General features: G+C 39.8%; 1 protein-coding gene and 1 long non-coding RNA gene across 2 annotated transcripts; one reads left to right on the top strand and one right to left on the bottom strand.

The window, feature by feature from the left end:
• Positions 1-8,407: 8,407 nt before the first annotated feature.
• On the bottom strand, positions 8,408-10,150 carry LOC306981896 (uncharacterized protein). The gene is made up of 4 exons (XM_079581632.1): positions 9,939-10,150; positions 9,469-9,616; positions 9,267-9,376; positions 8,408-8,751 (listed from the first exon to the last, which is right to left on the bottom strand). Exons 1-4 carry the CDS (start codon positions 10,095-10,097, stop codon positions 8,443-8,445), a joined length of 726 nt encoding a protein of 241 aa, XP_079437758.1. The 5' UTR covers positions 10,098-10,150; the 3' UTR covers positions 8,408-8,442.
• Positions 10,151-13,822: 3,672 nt separating this feature from the next.
• Positions 13,823-16,268, top strand: LOC306981791. The gene is made up of 3 exons (XR_013794147.1): positions 13,823-13,961; positions 14,700-14,762; positions 15,057-16,268. It is a non-coding gene; the product is annotated as an uncharacterized lncRNA (long non-coding RNA).
• Positions 16,269-19,532: the final 3,264 nt, after the last annotated feature.

The raw sequence follows: 19,532 nt of genomic DNA, 5'->3' as shown, positions 1-19,532 counted from the left end.
AGGTATCCGAAACAGATGCCCGAGCCACCTCAGCTGGCTCCTTTCGACGTGAAGGAGCAGCGACTCTACTCCAAGCTCCTCCCAGGTAACTGAGCCCCTCACCCGATCTCGAAGGGTGCGCCCAGCCACCCTTTTGGTCATGACCCAAATCTCATGACCATAGGTGAGGGCGGGAACGTAGATCGATCGGTAAATCGAGAGCTTTGCCTCGACTCAACTCCCTCTTCACCACAACAGTCCGATCCAGCAGACTCCTCTTTCAAACCAATGTTTTTGAAACAGTGGTCTAATTATAGTCTGTTAGCTCAGCTTTACATTTTTTGTAGCTGACGAAGACTTTTGGATGAGAGGTGAAACATTCTACACTTCAACTACAGAGTACAGAAGACGACTCCAGAACCTTCATGGAAGATGGACAACTCCTTCCTTCATCTTGTAAGGACATTGTTAAAGAGTTGAATTGTGAAAAATCAATATAAAAAGAAGTCCAAAAGCCAGAACTTTGTGGGATCTTTGAGCTTGAAATCCGACATCCCACACAGGAGCGGCAGCTGTGCGTCGGCCAGGTGTTGCGCCCATTTACCTTGTCACCTCTGCTGCCTGGCTCTGCATTAAACGCGGCTAAATCAACAGCGATCTTCCACACCTGCTGCCTCGCTCTCTCTCCGGACCCTCCGAGTTTCAAAAGTGCATGTCCGGGGCCCAAAAAACCCCAAAACAGGCCCAAAAACCTCACAGTACATAGCTCGCCCTTTAGGTACGGATATCAAGATTAGTCGCTCGAAATCCAGCGCATGAAACGATTCTGTCTTATTATCAGGGGAATATGGACGAGATTGGTTCGCACTTTGGAATGTGATTACGGGTTGACGGGAAAAGCCTTGAGCAGGTGAAGCGACGGGAAATCTAATATTATTTTTTACATGGTGAGGAAGGAGGACGCTGATTGGCATGAGGCCGCCGCATAGCAACCAGAATGTGCATATAAAAAAAAGATTGCTTCAGGTGGGAGACGGGGATCTGAAAAACAGTTAATCAACTTCACATGATTTTAGACAAATTATGGGTTTGGTGGAGCTTAATTTGGAGGAACAGGGTGAAAATTGTGGGGTTTGCAGAGCCGTAATTTGGATTTGAGAGTGTGTGGGTATCGCTGGTCATGGCTATTTAAACACTAAACGCAGCACACAATAAAATAATGAAACGTTAGGGCCGGCGGATTTCAATCCTGCACATGTCAGACCTTGTTCGGAAGGTTAAGTTCAATTCAATGGTTTAATATATGATGCTGCTGTATGAGGAACAATGTAGAATATATATATAGAAATGTATGACTCAGTATCTGTGTCACAAATGTGAATGCTATGACATGCATCACTTGCCTTATATTACTGTAAATACTGCATTTGAATTTGAAATGCTGATTCTCCACTTACTCATATTGGTTATTGGTCTTTCCAGCCTCGAAAATGCCAAATCACTTTTTGAATATACACACATTTGCAATACAATGGTCTCATAATGCTTTGAAGTAAATTTTAGTGCATTTAACTTGCTTTGATCATTTTCGAATGAATGTAAACAGAATTACGTACAGAAATGTTGATGTTCGTGATGTTAAAGGGACTATACGGAGTTAAAAAGCATTTTCATCCCCATACATGTTCCAGTCATGTCCTAATGTGTAGAATGAGCCAAGACCTGTTCACCGCAACTGCCTCTAAAAGTTGTTACTTCGGGTCAGAAGTGCCGTCATGCACAAGTTTAATATAGAGACTGCAGCTACGCATAAGACCTGAGGTGGCAGTAGTGAGTATGAAATGACCAACTTGCATCTAGTCTCTTTAAACTCTTAGCTAAAGAGAAAAGGATGGGTCAGAAGTGAAGAAGAGAACAGAAGTGTAGGACTTAGACTCAGTCCGTTTCCTCTGTACAGCCGTGTCCGGAGACACCGGGCAGATCAATAGACCGGTAACAAGCATCCGCTGAGAGTCGGGTCGTTGAGACCGATACTTAACAACAAAGGTTCCTTACCAACAGACTTTAAATAAAGCGCCGCAGGACTAGGACAAGCTAAACCCCTCCCACTGTTCTGTGTAATCCAAACTTTAGTGTTGCTGATGAAGCATTTTGAATGCAAGGCGAAACAAGAACCTTCATCTAAGATCCTGTACGACAGAGCTTACACAGCAGTGTAGTGTAAAGCAGTGGTTCCCAACATGGGGGCAAGGCCTTGGGTGGGGGTCCCCAAATGATTTCTAGATGAAACAAAAAGAAAAATGCTACTGTTTTTAGTACCTTTTTAGTGTAAACCTGCCTATAATTAGTGAAATCCATTCAATTATTCAACATAAACTGTTAAGATACATATTAACTTGATTATAACATGTTTTACTTCCCTAAAGTAGCGTAACGAGGCAATAACTTGGGGGTCCCGAGGTGTTTGTGTGTCAATTTTGGGGTCCCAGCCAAAAAAGTTTGGGAACCCCTGGTTTAAAGCAGTACAAAGTAACTTGTTTACCTTTATAAATCCTTTGCGTAGTCCCTATGGGGGTAGTACAAGTGTTAATGGGATGATTGGGGGTCTTTTATCTCCCCCTGGTGTCTATGGCTAAGAAACCACAATTGCAAGTTGGCTGCCTACGGGTCGGAGGCACCAATACACACTAATGGAATCACGAAGAAGAAGCTAACAGGCTAAACAGTATTTACAGCCAAGTTTGAGTGAAAAAAAATGATCTCCATCGTGTAATTGGATGTACAATATCCCTGTCAGTGTTGTATTTACTCTCACGGACAATTAATGAGTAAAAAACGCAACATGCTACGACACCATGAGTTACTTAGTTCTGCTTTCAGAATGAAGAAAAGGCCCCACACAATACCTTTGTGTGAATATAAAGCATTTATCATGAACTTCCAGGCTAGTTATTATAAAGAATAAAGAATAGGAATTAAGTGCATGGATTGCTACCAACACTTAAAACTTCCCTCGCTTCCTCTGTCATTGTCTGCCAGTCAAAGGGAATAAAAATCAAGCACAGGGCTTTTAACCTCCACGCTCACCAGCTCCAATGTGACCTTCTGTTCCTCCGCACACTCACATATCACTATATGTTAGCTTTCATCCAATCTCCATCTCTGCTTTAAAACGTCCCCCACAAATCACCCCCATATGTACATTCTATTCCTTACCATTCTTTACATACCTGCCCCTATTGATTGAAGTGCCCGTTTAAAGCCTCTGATTGGCTAATTGGACCGGGGCCATATTGCACATATATATATAGGACGTGTGAAGGGTGCAATCATGTTGAGTGGCGAACTTGCCTTTGCCATTTTACTCCATATGTGAGTGAATGCTTTTGAGCTGCCAGTGTAATGAAATATTTAGGCTCCATCCCTGCGAGCTGAAGACACTCCGGATGGGAATTTTTGTGAATGCGCACTCCTTCTCTTTTTTTTTTTTTTCTTTTTCTTCCCTCAAGCCTCTCTCTCTCTCTCTCTCTCTCAACAAATGTACGACTTTTCCTATAGCGGCTGATAATCTTTATGACAGAGGGACCCCATTGAGAGTGTTCATAACGCAATCAGGCGCGTATTCAAGATCTTTTATTCGCCGCTTCTCTCCGTTTATGTCTCTCGTGTGAGGAGAGAAAATCCTGTTAGTGCCAGAGCAGAATGGGCGACGCGCTTGTATGTTGTAGATAGAGGGGAGTAGTGTTAGGGGAAATAAGCAAATGTGTGCGAGCGAGCTGGAAACTCTTGCACTGTTGTGAGCCTGTGAGCAGGGAATTTTGAGGAGAGGTTCTTATGTAACAAATCTAAACCGCGGGTAACAAACTAAAGCACAGAAAAGCAAAATGGCAAACTTGATAAGAATGATAATGCAACATTTTCTTTCTTTCCTTCCCTACCTTCTTTTTCTTTACTTTTTCATTCCTTTTTTCTCTCCTTTCCTTTCTTCCTCTTTTACTTCTTTCATCTCTTTGTCCTTCCTGTCCTTTCCTTTTCCCCTCCTTCCTCTCTTCTTGTCCTCCCTCCCTTCCATGTATTTCCTTCATCCTTTTCTCTTTCCTTCTCTTTCCCTCTTTCCTTCTGTCCTTTCCTTTCCTTCTCTCCTCTCCTCTCCTTTCATTCCTTCTCTCCTCTTCTTTCTTTCCTTCCTTTTCTTTCTTTCTCTCCTTTTCGTTCCTTCCTTCTCTCCTTTTCCTTCCTTCCTTCTCTCCTTCTTTCCTTCCTTCTCTTCTTCTTTCTTTCCTTCCTTCTCTTTCTTTTCTTCCTTCCTTATTTCTTTGTCCTTTTTTTTGTTTTCATCATCTTCTTTCTTTCCCTTTTTCTACCTGACTAAATCGATGCAAAAAAACAGATCTAAACCAAATCAAGAGTGACGTTTGAAACTGTAATACCATCATACTGTTGTAATTGATGTATGCTTTTTGCTGTAAGAAGATTATACATAATCACTCTTTATACATAAAAAAATCACACGTACAAAATATTGAGCAATTACAGTCGCATCAAGCGGGGAAAAAACAGCTAAAAGCCGAATGAAAACGGGCACCTGTTGTAGCCAATGGTTCTCAATGAGCCCTCCAGATGGCACAGGCTTTGGCGCGATGCTGTTCGCTGAGGAGAAGAAGCCAGCGTTTCTAATCACACCTCCAGTGCAAATCTGACAGACATCTCCCTGAGCGGAGGAGGAGCTGATAGATGTGCATATGTAGTAACAATCTGAATGATCACTGCCGTTTGCATGTAGGGTGACGCAGCAGCGCTGTTGGTCTCACCCGTGGGTGCTACAGACGCTGAGAAGGCCTGTTTGCGTTGGCACTGAAGCTTACAGACAACACGCACCGCCTTTCGGTCGCTGGATAGATTTGGAAGTGTAATGCCCAAAGGTATTGCAGATGTATTGCAAAACAGCGGCAATGGGAGAAACATAAGGTGAGTCACTGCAGGTAAAAAGGGAAAAAAAGTTCTCCCTTCACAGTTTTGCCAACAAATTAAAGGAAAAAATAGATACATAATACAACTGCCATTTGATCAGAATATTCAAATAAGGTTGTTAATGTGTAAAAATGTCCAAAATTGCATATATCGGCATACCACAAAAAAAAAAGTTGCAGAGTGAGCCATCCTCTCACTGTCATTAGGATCTCTGTCAGTGTTCCGTTAACAATGCATCGAAGCCAGAGTCCCAATCATGAGCGGGTACGACTTTTCCTGCACTTTCCCTTGAAAATACGCACCGCTTGCACGCGGCACTTGCCTCAGCTAAGCACACGGCCGAAACTGCAACGACAAAACTTTCTCTTTCTTTGAACTATCGCACAGTGGAAACGAGTGTAGGCTCACGATGTTACAATCCCCACGTCATGCAGTGTGATATTTAAAAGTCTCTGAGACAGGGGTGTCAAACATACAGCCCGAGATGGTTTAATCCGGCCCCTGCCCTGTAGAATGCTCATTCTAGCCACTAGGGGGAATAAAAAAAAAAAAAAAAGGAAAGAGTTCCACACGTGTCCAGCAGAGGGCACTGACATAAGAGCTCAGGATATGAACAATGCATTATAGCCGCATGGTAAATGGACAGTCTGCCCCTTCAACAACAGCTTAGCACCACCGAGTGTGGAGTGAATGAATAATGACTATGTAGTACTTTGAGGAACTTGTCACACAGGCTTGTAAAGTGCAGTACAAGTGTAAACTGTTGTTATTAGTGAAGCTACAGTCAGGTTGGGGCTTTGACCAAATCACAGCTCATTATTATTCATTTATTGGAAAACGTTTCTCTATTATGCAGCCTGCGACCCAAAATGAGTTTGACACCCATGCTCTAAGACATAAAAAAAAAAATCGCAGAATGTACACACCAGGCATAAGATCTTGAATTGATGATGGGGGAGTGTGACCTATACACATAGCCTTCTCCAGCACATCCCAAAGATTCTCAATGGGGTTAAGATCTGGACTCAATCCATGTGTGAAAATTATGTCTCCCTGAACCACTCTTTCACAACAATGGCAGTAATGCACTTTTATATCTGCAAGTATTCAGGCAACTATGGGCCGTAAATGGGACACACCTCGGGCAAAGGGTTACTCACATGGATACTTGAGATTCACTGTAAATCCACCAAACATGCCATTTAAAATCACCAGCTGCTAACTACTCTGCCACTATACACCCAATTAACTGCAATCTACTGGTCTAAATGTGGAGATATTTTGTTGTTCTCTTAATATAAACATTACGGTGTTGAGCACAACAGCTGGGACCGTCCAACAGTGTGGAGAATCGACCTTGGACTACGCAGCAGCCTCCTCTCCCTGGACCACATGGGCTCAAAAAAAAAAAATCCCCAAACCCCACTGCTCACCGTCCTGGGACAGTCTACAGAGGTGACCCCACTGGACCCCCGCCAAGCCAAACTCTGTGATGGAATAATGCATCCGGAAAATATGCAAATTCCACTTTCGGCAGCTGTTTACAAACGCAATCTGTGTTGTCTCAATAAGCTCTCCCTTCAGCCAAAAAAAAAAAAAAAAAGAAGGGGGGCAACGTGTCAAGAGCCTAAAGCTACTCTATGATTACTCCCGCTTAGAAGTTTGTTTATGGGAATTTATTTTTAGAAATTTAGCTGGATAGCGCACAACAGAGGCAAAACATAATTGAAGATTAAATGAAATCGAATCAAAATCACTATTTCAACTAACGCAATTACCAGAAAACAAAGGCTTATTTCATTATTTCTCTCCTGCAAACTAAACAATAACGTATCCCACTTTCATTAAGTCTAAAAACCCGAAAAGCAGATGAATGATCTGGGTGTCTTCTATTAGTTTAGCAGTTTGTAGTCACTTCTTAGATGTTGCTGCTTCTAATGGACAATTATAAACCCAAATCCCTTCTTATTAAACAAACTCACTGTAACTTAGCCGAGGACACTCTTGCCTGGTTTGCATCCAACTTATCTGGAAGAAGACAGTGTGAGAATGGGTGGCATTAATCTCTAGAATGCCCTGCAGGGGTCCCACAAGGTTCCATATTAGGACCTATACTTTTTTCTGTCTAAATCAATGACCTGCCAACTAATCTTGTAAAACAAAGGAGTCATCAACTATCCTCACAGCAGCTGTGACACCATCTCATCCAATTAAAAAAATAAAAAATATGTGTCAGACCGATTCAGCTTTATGGGTTTTTGTGTGAATGTCACTATTTTGCTCCTTGGAAACACAGAGCTTTGTTGAGGAGTTTAAGCAGCTCCTGGATCCAACACTCGCCTTTACACAAAGTTACAGAACATCAAACAACTCAGACCAATTATGAAGGGGTCCTCAAATGATTTAACCCGGCCCCTGACTTGTAGAGCACAAATTCCTGAGTATGTAAAAAAAAAAAGAAGAAAAATAAGTCTCTATCCCATTCCTGTGCACAGGTATGATTATTTTTTGGTTTACTAAATAACCAGTATACTCATTCCAGCCACAAGGGGACAACTTAAAAATAAAAAAATCCACACATGTCCAGCAGGGCCACTGACATAAGAGATCAGGATATAAACAACACATAACTTGTGGATATAGTCGTGGGGACGACTGTACCAGGTGAGTAATCTCTACTTCACAATGAGGCCAGCTGCATTTTGGTCTGGGCCACACAATTCTATGTTTTAGCCAAACCGGCCGGGCCCCCCATCACAGTCAGGAACGATAATGTGGCACTCAGAGTAAAAAATTTAAGGACACATGCTTTGACAATCACCATGTTTCTGGATTCAGTGATCCTCTCACACACAGAAGACGGTACACTGCAAAAAACCCCTTTCTTAAAATAAGAAAATTGATCTTGTTTTGGGGTAAAAAAGTCTTATTTTAAGTGAAATTATCTGCCAGTGCAGTAAGACATTTGCACTTATTAAGATTTTCTTAAAACAAGAAAAAAAAAAAAATCTTGAAAATCTTGTTTTAAGCCTTATACACTAGTTTCAAGTATTTATTTTAAGACATTTTATCTTATTTTGAGCAAATCTATTCTTGATTTAAGTAAATATTGCTTGGTAGGATTTAGGCAGAGACCAAAATATGCTCATTTCTAGTGCACCACAGATCTCAAAATAAGCTTATAATTCTAACATAGCTAGAGATTCTAGATTTAAGCAAGCCTTGCTTTGAGCATCAACAATACATTTTACAAAAGGAGATTGCTGTGAAATAGCTTTTTTTATTAATTATAAAACATTAACAATGTTTCTTAATACGGTTTTCTAACCAACAAAGTTTAAGATGAGTTTGAATGATTAGCAAATAATTGGAAAATGCATAGCTTTCTTTAACAATATTCCTTATAACAAAAGAGTGAAAGAATGCTCTTGCCAAAACAAAGAATTGCAAAAACCAAATACATTCCAGAACGTCCTTGTAAAGGTGAGTGTCCTACCCAACAAAAGCTGCAAACTCTGCCATCGCCTTTTTATAGGCAGGAGTTGCATCATTGTCCGTGATGGGATCTTGAAGCACTTCTGTCTGCAGTGCTAGCAACAAGGATGCAATGCATTTGGGGTATGCCATGTGGAAAACGTAATAGTAAGCCATAATGTATAGAATGGCTTCCTGGAGCTTGGATTTTGGAAAAGATGAGATGGGAGTTGAGCCAGCACATATGAAGCAGCCATCCTCGTCAATGAGCAGGACTGGTGTGCAGAGAGGTCGCTTCTGGAGAAACATTCCTGGTTCCTGTGATGGCTGAAAGGAAAAAAACTAAGTATTAAAGTGTTGAATACTTATGGCAAGTTTCATAACAGATAAAATAACTATACAATCGACAATGGTTCTTAAACTTTTCACATCAAGTACAACCTAATCGTATTGAGCTTTACATGTGACACAAGTCACCCAAAATGCTTCACACAGTATAAGGAATTTGTTCTCTATTCACTTCACACCTGGCAGTGGTTATGTATGTTTACCACAGTTTCCCCTGGAGTAGACTGACAGTCTGACACTGAACACATCTGTGTCAACAGTCCATCCATTCATACACTCACACTCACAGATTCGCCTGTTGTACATGTTTTTAGTGGTGGCGAAACAGGAACACCCAGCGGAATCATTTGCAGACACGGTGAGAGCATGCAAACTCCACACAGAAAGGCCCCGTCCGGCCCGGGATCGAACCCCCGACCTTCTAGCATGAGTGCTGGACCACCATGCAATAAAAAGGAATCTTACAAACTTACACACAACATAAAGAATCTTACCAATAAGATATGGAACAGCGCGTCTGATGCATTGGCCAGTTTCTTTGGAAGGGCAGCATTAGAAGGAAATAGCACTGGGAGGCACTTCAGTAGCTCAATCGCTTGTTCTTCTGGGGAAACAAAAATGAATGCGTAGATTTTATTTAATTTCATTTACTTGAATAGAATAAATCATTTAAGAATGTCAATAAAAGTGACTTACCTTGAGAGAGTGACATAGGTGGTTTCATTGCCTTCTTGTAAACTGCATAGAAGATTATTTTTTCCTTGAAGACTTCCCAGCGCTCTCTCAGCTCCTTGACATAGTTGTGCTGTGTTTTGGAAATGATTCTCCCCACTTCGTCAAGGACCTTAAAAGGTATCAGAATTTTACTATAGGATTCCTTAAGATGAGGCAAGTGCAACTGGCTGCAGTTAAGACAGCCACCTAATACACACTCAAAACCAAATTTAACTAAATTAACCTTAATCTACAGGTGAAACTCGGAAAATTAGCGTATTGATCAAAAGTTCATTTACTTCAGCAATTCAACTTAAATATTGAAAATTGAATAACAGAAATAAATGAACTTTTGAAAGATATTCAAATATTCAGAATTTCACATTAGTGGAATTTATGCAAATGACAATAGCCAGAGAGTATCAGCCAACTAAAACCAAATAAAAACGTACATGGTCAATGTCTTTGAAGCAGGGATAGGCGTGAATTATCTTCGCTGCCTTATCTGGCTCTTTTAGCAGGTCTGCATCTATGAAGTTTCTCCTTGCTTCAAATTCTAAATCCAACAGTTGGGCAACTGCCTCCTTGTCTTGTTTTGACTTTCGATACATTTCTTGCAGTGTTTTGTAGTGTCGGGCCTGGGAAATCCTGCTGTCTTGCAGTTTGGGACCTACACCAAAATTGAATAGAAAATAATGAAATTTAGATTTAGTCTTTGTTCATTGTACAAATACACATGCAAAAAATAATCATAATAATCTATATCTCAAGAGAAATATCAAAATCATACAATTAGGCCATTGTACAAATCAAAAGTAAAACTAACATTTCAAAACCTATTTAGATATATAAAACTACTCTTGACACTGATACTCATAATCTATTTTGATATCATAGTAATAATAAAAACAAAACAAAGCTTGTGTGTAGACTGGCCTATCACATTAACGGTACCAAACTTTTATTTTTGTTCTTTTGTTCATAGAGATCCATAAGGTGACTTGCCTGATTTAACTAGGTTCTCGCTGGCCGTATTAGGGGAGTGAACCTGTGGCCTGTCTGGGGTGCAAGTGGTGCTTCTCGGAGTGACAATAGAAGCGCACGGGCTCATGTCCATGACCGGCTCTTCTGGCTCGTCTGGGAGTTCCTTGTCTGGAGTGTTCTCAAATGAAAGGCGCCTTCTTTTACCATTGCCTCTCGATGGTGTAGCTCCTTGCCATTTTCGTGGAGACTTTATGTTTTGGAGTCTCTTGCTGAGCTTCTTGAATATGTTGGACTGTAACACAAAAAAGTAATACTATTGTAAAAAAAAAATGTTTTAAAAATGCATTAAAATACAGCAGCGTTTTTTGAAAAACAAAGTAAAGACATTTCTTCAAAACTGGGCTACTTGTTACAACTAGAACACAATAAGACAAGGCAAACTCAAGAAAAAAGCTTGGTGCCAGTTTATTGCACCTCTAGCCCTGGACAAAATCAGGTTTGATAAATCAACAGTGTATTGTTAACGGAAAATTATTAAATCAATAAATGAAACATAGGTTATCACCTATGTTTCACTTACAGTATCCAGAAAATGACTTGATGAATTTTCCAAGATCATTATAGGTCCAAACTCATCCTCATAAATGTTGGGACATCATCTCGATGTATTGTCTATGGCCAGTATATTGTTATCATTGTTTACAACTTACCCATGGACAGCTGGTGTCTGCCCAGTCAGCAACCATTGGATAGTAGTCCATGATTCGTCTGGCCATGGCCTGCAGCCCTTCTTTTGTGGGGTATTGCAGGCAGTCAGTCCCACCTGACGCCCTCACTGCAGTAATCATGGTGATAATTGTATTTCTAACCAGTCTACAGAATAGCTCTTTTGAAAGTCTGCACTCCCTTTCTCGCCCAATGCGTTTAAATTCAAAATATTCTCGCCTCACGTGCTCTAATTCACTGTCCGTATAAATTACATATTGTGGGCTTGGGAGCTGCACAATTTTTAAGGGGCTTTTTCTAACTGAAGGCTGAAGAGAAGCATCACTTTGTTCTGTTGCCTGCTCCTGGACACATGAAATACAAGCAGAAGAATGTGGTAGTTAGAACAGCCCAAAACATTAAGATAATTCTCAAGGATAACTTACCATTGGGTGGGCCAGGTCCCAAATGGCTTTCCTTCTTCGAAAGTGGTCCGGCCCAGGAAAAAGGTCCTTTAAATCTTCTCTTGTTAAGGTTTGCAGGACGTCTGCATCAACATTTGCGGCTGGAGCAAATAGAGAAATGTTACTCATTCATGAAGTCATACAGGATTCTGTGGTCATAACTGCTATACATTTCAAGTTTGTAAAATGTTTAAAGAAGTTCTTGAAATGTAAAATATGTATATTAGCTGAACTAGATAAATTGCACAAGTAAGTAAGACAGAAAAGTGAAGATCCTGATCTTCAAAATAGTGCAGCTCCAAAGTGCTCATTATATGTAGTACATTGAATAATTTTAGACTACGCTAGGAGAGAGTATTTTATATTAAAACGCATTGGATGAGTTTGGGCTTTCAGTATCCACGGAAAAAGCATGACTTCAATTATAAAACAACCCAGTGCAGATGATGATACTTAAAATCCATAGAGCTCACAGAACTACTGAATTAACCATATACGCTAAAGTTTAGCCATAGCAATCTGGCAGCAAACCTAATTGTTCTTCGGTTCTTTTATCAAATCAAATTTATCTGTTGTTGACCAAAGTGCTTCCCAGAAAGGTCTAGTACAAAAATATAAAACAATACATAATACATAATAAACAAGAAGGAAACTTCTCATTTCTCAGATTCTGGCTGATATGTGCAAGACAGTGTTGGAGCTTTGGAGTAGAAATGTGTCTTAAGCACAGTTTTAAAATGGTCAAGCGTCTGTGGAGCTCTTATGTGGAGAGGCAGTTCTTTTTGTCATACAAAATGGCATTACTTTGAGTTTTTGAATACAATACTCAATTTACATTAATTATACCATATTTCATCATAGTTTGAGGTTTTGCTTCAATCTTACCTTTTAAAATCTCAACTGCCACACTGTCAAGTTCCGTCCTGTAAAGGACAGTTTGTCAAAGTAATCATAAAATTACTGTAGAAGTTATAATCCCCCTTTTCCCCAAAAACTTTTTATGCCTTGTTAAAAACATTACCAGTCTCTGTCTTCTCCAGCACCATGGCTCGATGTCTGGCTCGCACACGCCATCAGCTACAAAAAAAAAGAACAAAAAATGATTATCCAATCCAACAAACCCTGTAATATTACATGTTGTGCCTTTCTGTTTTCCAAAATAAATGAATCTCAATCATTTTTTTATAGTAAAGCGGCTAAATGTATTTAGTATATTTTATGCTGACTCATTTAGCATTAGCCTAGCTAACTTGCTAACGTAACGTTATCTAATTATCCAGTCTAATAGACGAGTTATTTAACTCATCCATGTTTGAAAGAAAAGAGAAATTATAGTCCACTGTAGCAACAAAAGCTGCATCAACATCCAAGAATTGATAATATTTGCCTAAAATACCTTACTCCTACGGTTCTCTGCTTGATTTTTGCTGTTTTCTGAGCGTCAACGTCGATCTCATTGCGGCGACTCTCCCGCGCCTTCGGTAGCAGTCGAACGGGAATTCCAATTAGCCTGAAATAGGGGTGCATTTGCTGTTTTAGGACAAACCATGAATTAAAGGTCTCGTTTGTACTGGAACATTCACTAATAATTTTAGACAATACACATACTGTATATAGGATATCAATTGAGAGATCAAAAAATGCATTTATTTACCTGACTCTGTTCCTAATGGTATAGTCCGCCCCCTCCCTCGCCCCCACATAATACAGCCGTTTTTTTCAAAATCTCTTTTCTCTCTCACGATGGCGGCGGGATGGCGCTGTGTCATTTGTTTCGTGTTCATGGCATTGACTTTAAAAGTACTACTGAGCCATGTCAACAAAGCTCATGGACGCAATCCTAGATTTCGGGCTATTTGTGGAATAGATGGCTGCACAGAAGAATATCGAGTATTTAACTCGTTCTACTACCACATTAAACGAAGACATGCATCCTATCTGGCTAATGGACGCCCACCACCGGTCACTTCTACATTAGCTCACTCGGGATCTCACGGAGATGAACGGTTCGACATACCCATTTTCTCCGGCTGTGCTTCATTCATGCATTCTACCGGCAGTGCTACCAACAATACTAACGCGGACCCCACCACCCTCGAAGCTAACGAAGCTAACGAAGCTAACGAAGCTAACGAAGCTAACGAAGCTAACGAAGCTAACGAAGCTAACGAAGCTAACGAAGCTAACGAAGCTAACGGCTTCAACAACGCAACGCTAGCTGGAACGACCACCGAACAAGAGCTCCTGGGAGGAGAAGAAGGGGAAAGGCACAACCAACATCTTGGTGTCCAACCCCTTGAAGCCCAAATGACCCCCAACACGGTAAGCATAATCGACCACCGTAATGTTTCAGTGTCACCAGGTTAGCTTAGCTACATTCGAATTTTAAATGGGACTGACTGAGACAGGCTGATGTAGTAGCATTGGGAAATAAAAATATTAACACAAATGTGAAGAACTATACGTACGCGTTTTGCCCATTACAACTAACGTCTATGATTGTGGTAACACAGCTGTTGATAAATTTATGCAGCAAATGTAAACTTACCGTTAGCATTAGCTGCGCACAATGTTTACATGAGAGTCCACTTGCGTGCAGCTAACAGCTGTTAGGTCCCGTCCTTAATCCGACTGGTTACCTGCAGTTTATCGCCAGACAAGTCTTTAACATTAAATTGCAATTAAGCTGTTTCACAGCCTCACAAATGTAAATTTTACTTTAGCATTCATAGAAGTGGTGCAGCACTTACTTGATGCAGCCCATTATGAATAGGATGTTTCAGTAGGTAAACATGCATGTAGCTACAGTTAACACCTGTAATAAATATTTTATGAATAAGATCTTATTATTTATTCATTATGTTTTTTTTACGGTCAAGTTTACCCTATGAAGGTAAAACCACCATCAGTAGTATATAATGTCAAATTGTGTTATTATAAAAAGTGAAACATAATGTAATCAGTTATGGGCATAAAGTGGGAATTAATTAAATGGGACATTTATGTATGATGCCAATGGCTAAGATTTCTTTGGTTTTGTGTCTCTCATTTCTAATACAGGCTTTAATCAGACGTGCTGCTGCATTCACCGTTGATGTTCGCGAAAGATGCTGCATTTCCCGGGTAAAGTATCTACCTATCTCTTATCAGATTTTTGGAGACACATCCACATGGAGTGGTACAGATCCTTGAATGTTGGGGGAAATTTGCGTAGAGTGCACCATAAACACCATGTGTTATGGCAACAAAATTAATATCCAGCACCACCCATTCCATCCTACAGGGAAAACTGTATAATCAATCGACTTGTGGCTTCCAAGCCAGAGCCCAGGGCACCCCAAAAACACTTTTTTTTTTTTTTATTTATAGTGGAACAAATTGTATTTTTTAAATAATTTTCTTTGTTTCTTGTTGCAGGGGAATGTCAACAACATAGTGGCAGAAGTGCAACAGTTTCAATTTGCCCTTTTGGAAGACCTGCGGAAGAGAGTGAGCAATGTTTTTGAAAGACATGGACATATGGACAACATTGAGCAACTTCGTAATGAGACAATGGCAACAATTGATGACTTCCCTGATCCCTTCGCCTCCCTGACCACGAGTTACATGCAGGACCAAACTATTAAAGAACTTTTTCATCCAGTTGAACCTGAAGAGGTTATCATCTCACAAAAGCTCTGTAGAGTTAAGAGAGGTGGAACAAGGGTACTTAAAACTAGGAACATTTCTTATTATTATGTGCCTCTCATCAAAAGTTTGGAACAATTTCTGTGTGACCAGAGAATATTCAACATGATTCATCACCCAGCAAGTTGTAGCAAAGATGGCTTTCTTAAAGACATTGTTAATGGAAGCATTTTTAAAAGTCATCCTTTATTTTCTGCTAAACGAACAGCACTACAGTTAATTTTATATTCTGATGAAATTGAAATCTGCAATCCTCTTGGTGCACATGCTTCTGTTAACAAACTACTGATGTTCTATTACTCATTAGGAAACATTGAGCCTAAATTCCGGTCAAAGCTTTCAGCCATTAGACTTCTTGCTATTGCCAAAGCTAAGGATATTTCAGAGGCTGGTGTGGATGTTATTTTGGAGCGAATTGAAAAGGATTTAAAGAAGCTCTACAGTGGTACAAAAGTAAAAATTGGAAGCAGGGAAACAAATATCTTTGGTGCTGTAATATCAGTATGTGGGGATACCCTTGCGCAGCACGATCTAGCTGGGTTTAAGTCTGGGGTTGGTTTTGCTTTTAGCAAGTGCAGGCATTGTGAGTGTGACTTTGACAGTATGCAAAGCAACTTTGATGAGCATGATTTTACTCCAAGAACACTACAAAATCATATCAGACAGTGTGAAGAAATGGAGAGGGCCAGTACAGAATTTCTTAAAAAATCCCTTATGACTACCTATGGCCTTAATAGAAGGAGCAAACTTGTAGATTTCCCAGCTTTTGATTTAATCCGGCAAACCCCACAGGATATAATGCATGTGTTACTTGAGGGTGTGGTGCCCTATGAAATGAAATGTGTGTTAAAGGCTCTCATTTTGTCTGGAGATTTTGAATTGGACTCTATAAACTCAGGTATACAAGGCTTTTCTTATTCACCAGTTGATATACGCGATAAACCATGCCCCATCACTGTAAATACTTTATCGTCAAATGATAACAAACTTAAGCAGTCTTCAGGGCAGATGTTGGTGTTGATGAAAATATTTCCATTTATTGTAAACAGCATCAGTGCTAATGTATATGTCCAGTTTATAATAGGATTACTTGAAATAACTCAGATCATATTTTCCCCTGTTATAGCCATTGAAACATTGGAAAAACTGAGGAGGATGATTGAACAGCACCTAAAAGAGTTTACTCATCTTTTCCCTGCCAACAACATAACTCCCAAACAGCATTATATGATACATTTTCCTTCACAAATTGAGGCCCTGGGTCCCCTGAGAAGGCATATGTGTATGAGGTTTGAATCCAAACACAGATTTTTTAAAAAGTGGTCTTCAAAATTGAACTACAAAAATATTTGTAAATCTCTCGTCCAGCACAATCAAATTGTTGAAAGCACACAAAATGAAAATAATAATATTTTTGCACATGAGAAAGATATAGGCCCTGTGGGTGAAGTGCCAAATTTCCAATATGTTGAGTCAAAGCTTAGAGATTTTTTAAATATTGTCGATGTCCAGCATGTCATTTCTGTCAAGTGGGTTATGTTAAACGGTAACACTTACACAACTGGAAAAAGCTTGATTATTACAGACACTGATAATGGATTGCCTATTTTTGGACTGATTAGTAATATTTTCATTGTTGATTCAGTTTTATTTTGTTGCGAATATCAAGTTCATGACACACTAGATTTTAATAGAAATTTGCTATCATATGAAATTAATGTACCAAATGTTGCCATGGCCACAGAATTTATTAATTTTGAGAAACTGAAGGATTACACTGCATATCAAGCTGTTGTGCTCAATACCAAGACATATGTTCCAAGAAAATATGATCTTACTGACGTATTGTAAAATGAAAATGTTTAATAAACATATTGTAAATATTGAGTTATTGACTCTTGTTTAAATTTATATTGCTGTTCTATACAGGGATGTTTTTTGTAACGGCTTTGATGTCTTGCTTGGGCCTAGACTCAACACTGGGTAGCACCGTTGGCCTATTGCAAATGCCCATAATAATGACAACAAATGTGACTAAAGAGGTCATGCATGTGATGTCATATCAACAGTATGGCAGATTGCATTCTATTACGACAACAGCATAACAGCTAAATGGTTGGTAAATCTGCAATGTTATGAAAGTAACTATGCTGACTTAATGCCCATTTGGCTGCTGTTGGCATAATGGAGTGCTATCTGCAATGCTGTTGCTATGCTAGAACATCCCACAAATAACCTCAAGACTAAATCTTAAAACAAGCAAAAATGTCTTACTCATCACTGGTTTTGGCATCTGAATGCATGATAGAACTTGATTTTGTATAAAATCTACTTAAAATAAGATATAATACCTATGAAAGATTGCTCTAGAAAGAATTACTTAAAACAAGTTAAATTATCTTAATGAGAACGGGTCTTAATAAGTGAAAACATCTAGAATCTAAACTTTTAAGATTAATATTCTTGATTTAAGTCAGTGTCACTTGGCTAGGAAATTCATTTTTGTAGTGTAGTGCATTCTGGCCACTCACTAGAGAAACAAACAGAAAACCCATATAAACCTTTTAAAAAATGTCCTTGAAAAACACAAAATGCCCAATTTTCAAAATTCAATTAATTTCAGAATGTGCTGCCTTATACAAAAGACTTCATTGTCACGCCTCGCTCCCACTCTCTAACTGCGTTAAACCAGACGAAATATTGAGATCCCACACACAGGAACATTTGAACAAACTGTACAGTCTGTAAGAGGAGTTCAGTTCTGGAACAGCCTGTCGGCAAATTTAAGAGAATGTCCAACTTAACTCTCTTTTAAAAATAACTTAAACATAAATAAATCAGCCCTGTACTCATTTTGATTAACATGTCATCTGTATTGCTTGTTTGACCTGCCCCGTATTGTTCAGAACAATGACAGATATTTTTAAAACGTGTAACATAATAAACTAATTTCATTTGCCTTGGTTTTATCTATACTCTGTTGAGATTGCATATAGGCCAAGTGTGCACCTGCATGGGTTATCTCCTCTCAAGAACTGTTCAAGCTGGTCTGTGATCTGCAAATTGCTAATCACAGGAAGTGCAAAGAGGCTAAGTCTATCAGATGTGAGGGTTTAAAATGACAGGGCAAGAGGCGGAGGGAAGAGGATAGCCATTGACTTCAGCGACCCTATTATTACATGTTAATAAGACTGTGGCGGAGGGAACAATGTGAGAGCTTAGCTGAGCGCCATCGAGAAGCAGTCCGCACTGATGGCCTCCAAAATGGGAATGGATGTGTGTCATTGGACAGATTTGACACAAAGGATGCATTTTACGACTAAATATAGCACACTAAATAAAAAAAGGTGTCTCAATCATTCTTTCTAAAGAACAAAAAGCAAGAGCAGGGTAAACGTGGCAAATGTTATACGCAAGTTTGGGCTAATGGAAGATCAGCAGCAGCCACAGACTGTAGGATTAATAGACTCCGTGTGCTCACTCCTCCCCGTTTACCACAATGACCACGTTCGAAAGGGAAGTAATGGAGGATTTACAGACTCCTCCTACCCTGCTCTGACGGGGCATGTTCCTAAAAAGGGCATAAGGGCGGGATCTTTTTGTAGACTTGGTCTTCGCGGGACATGTAGTTCCGTCGTAGTCGTGCCCGCACCGTTAGCTCTAATGCTAACGGCCTGTCAATCAAAGTCTGGCCCTCATTAGTATACAAGATTTCTAAAACGTTCCTTATGAAAACCAGCCTGGTCGCATTAATTGTGACTAAACAAGCGTTTTCACAGGAGCAATGTCTAGCTGTAGGAAAAAATTAGGCACCAGGCTTTATAGTTGTTTAAAACGTGCATAAAGTGCAATGCTTTCTAATGAAAAACTAGCTTGTTTGGCCGCCCCTATTACAACAATGGTGGAAAATGTCGGCCCCTAGCATCGCGGTCATAAAGCAGTGCAAACCAGCCATTGCCTACAGCTAACTTTGAAAAACCCTCAGAAGAGTTTTCCATTGTAGAAGCAAAAGAAAGGGTTGGGTAGGAAAGAACCATTAACAAGGAGAAAGCTGATTTTAGAGTTAGACTAGAAGCAAGTTGGTCATTTACTGCCACTTCAGGTCTTATGCCTAACTGCAATCTCTATATTAAGCTCATGCATAACGGTAAATTCAAACCCGAAGTAACAACTTTTTGAGAGACAGTGCAGGATTTCAGAGGCAGT

Source organism: Gobius niger (genome assembly GCF_951799975.1).
Source record: "Gobius niger genome assembly, chromosome: 23".
Classification (NCBI taxonomy): Eukaryota; Metazoa; Chordata; class Actinopteri; order Gobiiformes; family Gobiidae; genus Gobius; species Gobius niger.
This window is presented reverse-complemented; position numbering and strand designations above follow the sequence as displayed.

Bases quoted from the DNA above. Each gene is read 5' to 3' on its own strand.
- LOC306981896 (XM_079581632.1), bottom strand. From the start codon at position 10,097: ATGTATCGAAAGTCAAAACAAGACAAGGAGGCAGTTGCCCAACTGTTG. The intron at 9,617-9,938 runs GTACGTTTTTAT...ATACCTTTTAAG, and splicing joins GCTTCAAAGACATTGACCAT to GTCCTTGACGAAGTGGGGAG. The intron at 9,377-9,468 runs GTAAGTCACTTT...TTGTTTCCCCAG, and splicing joins ACCTATGTCACTCTCTCAAG to AAGAACAAGCGATTGAGCTA.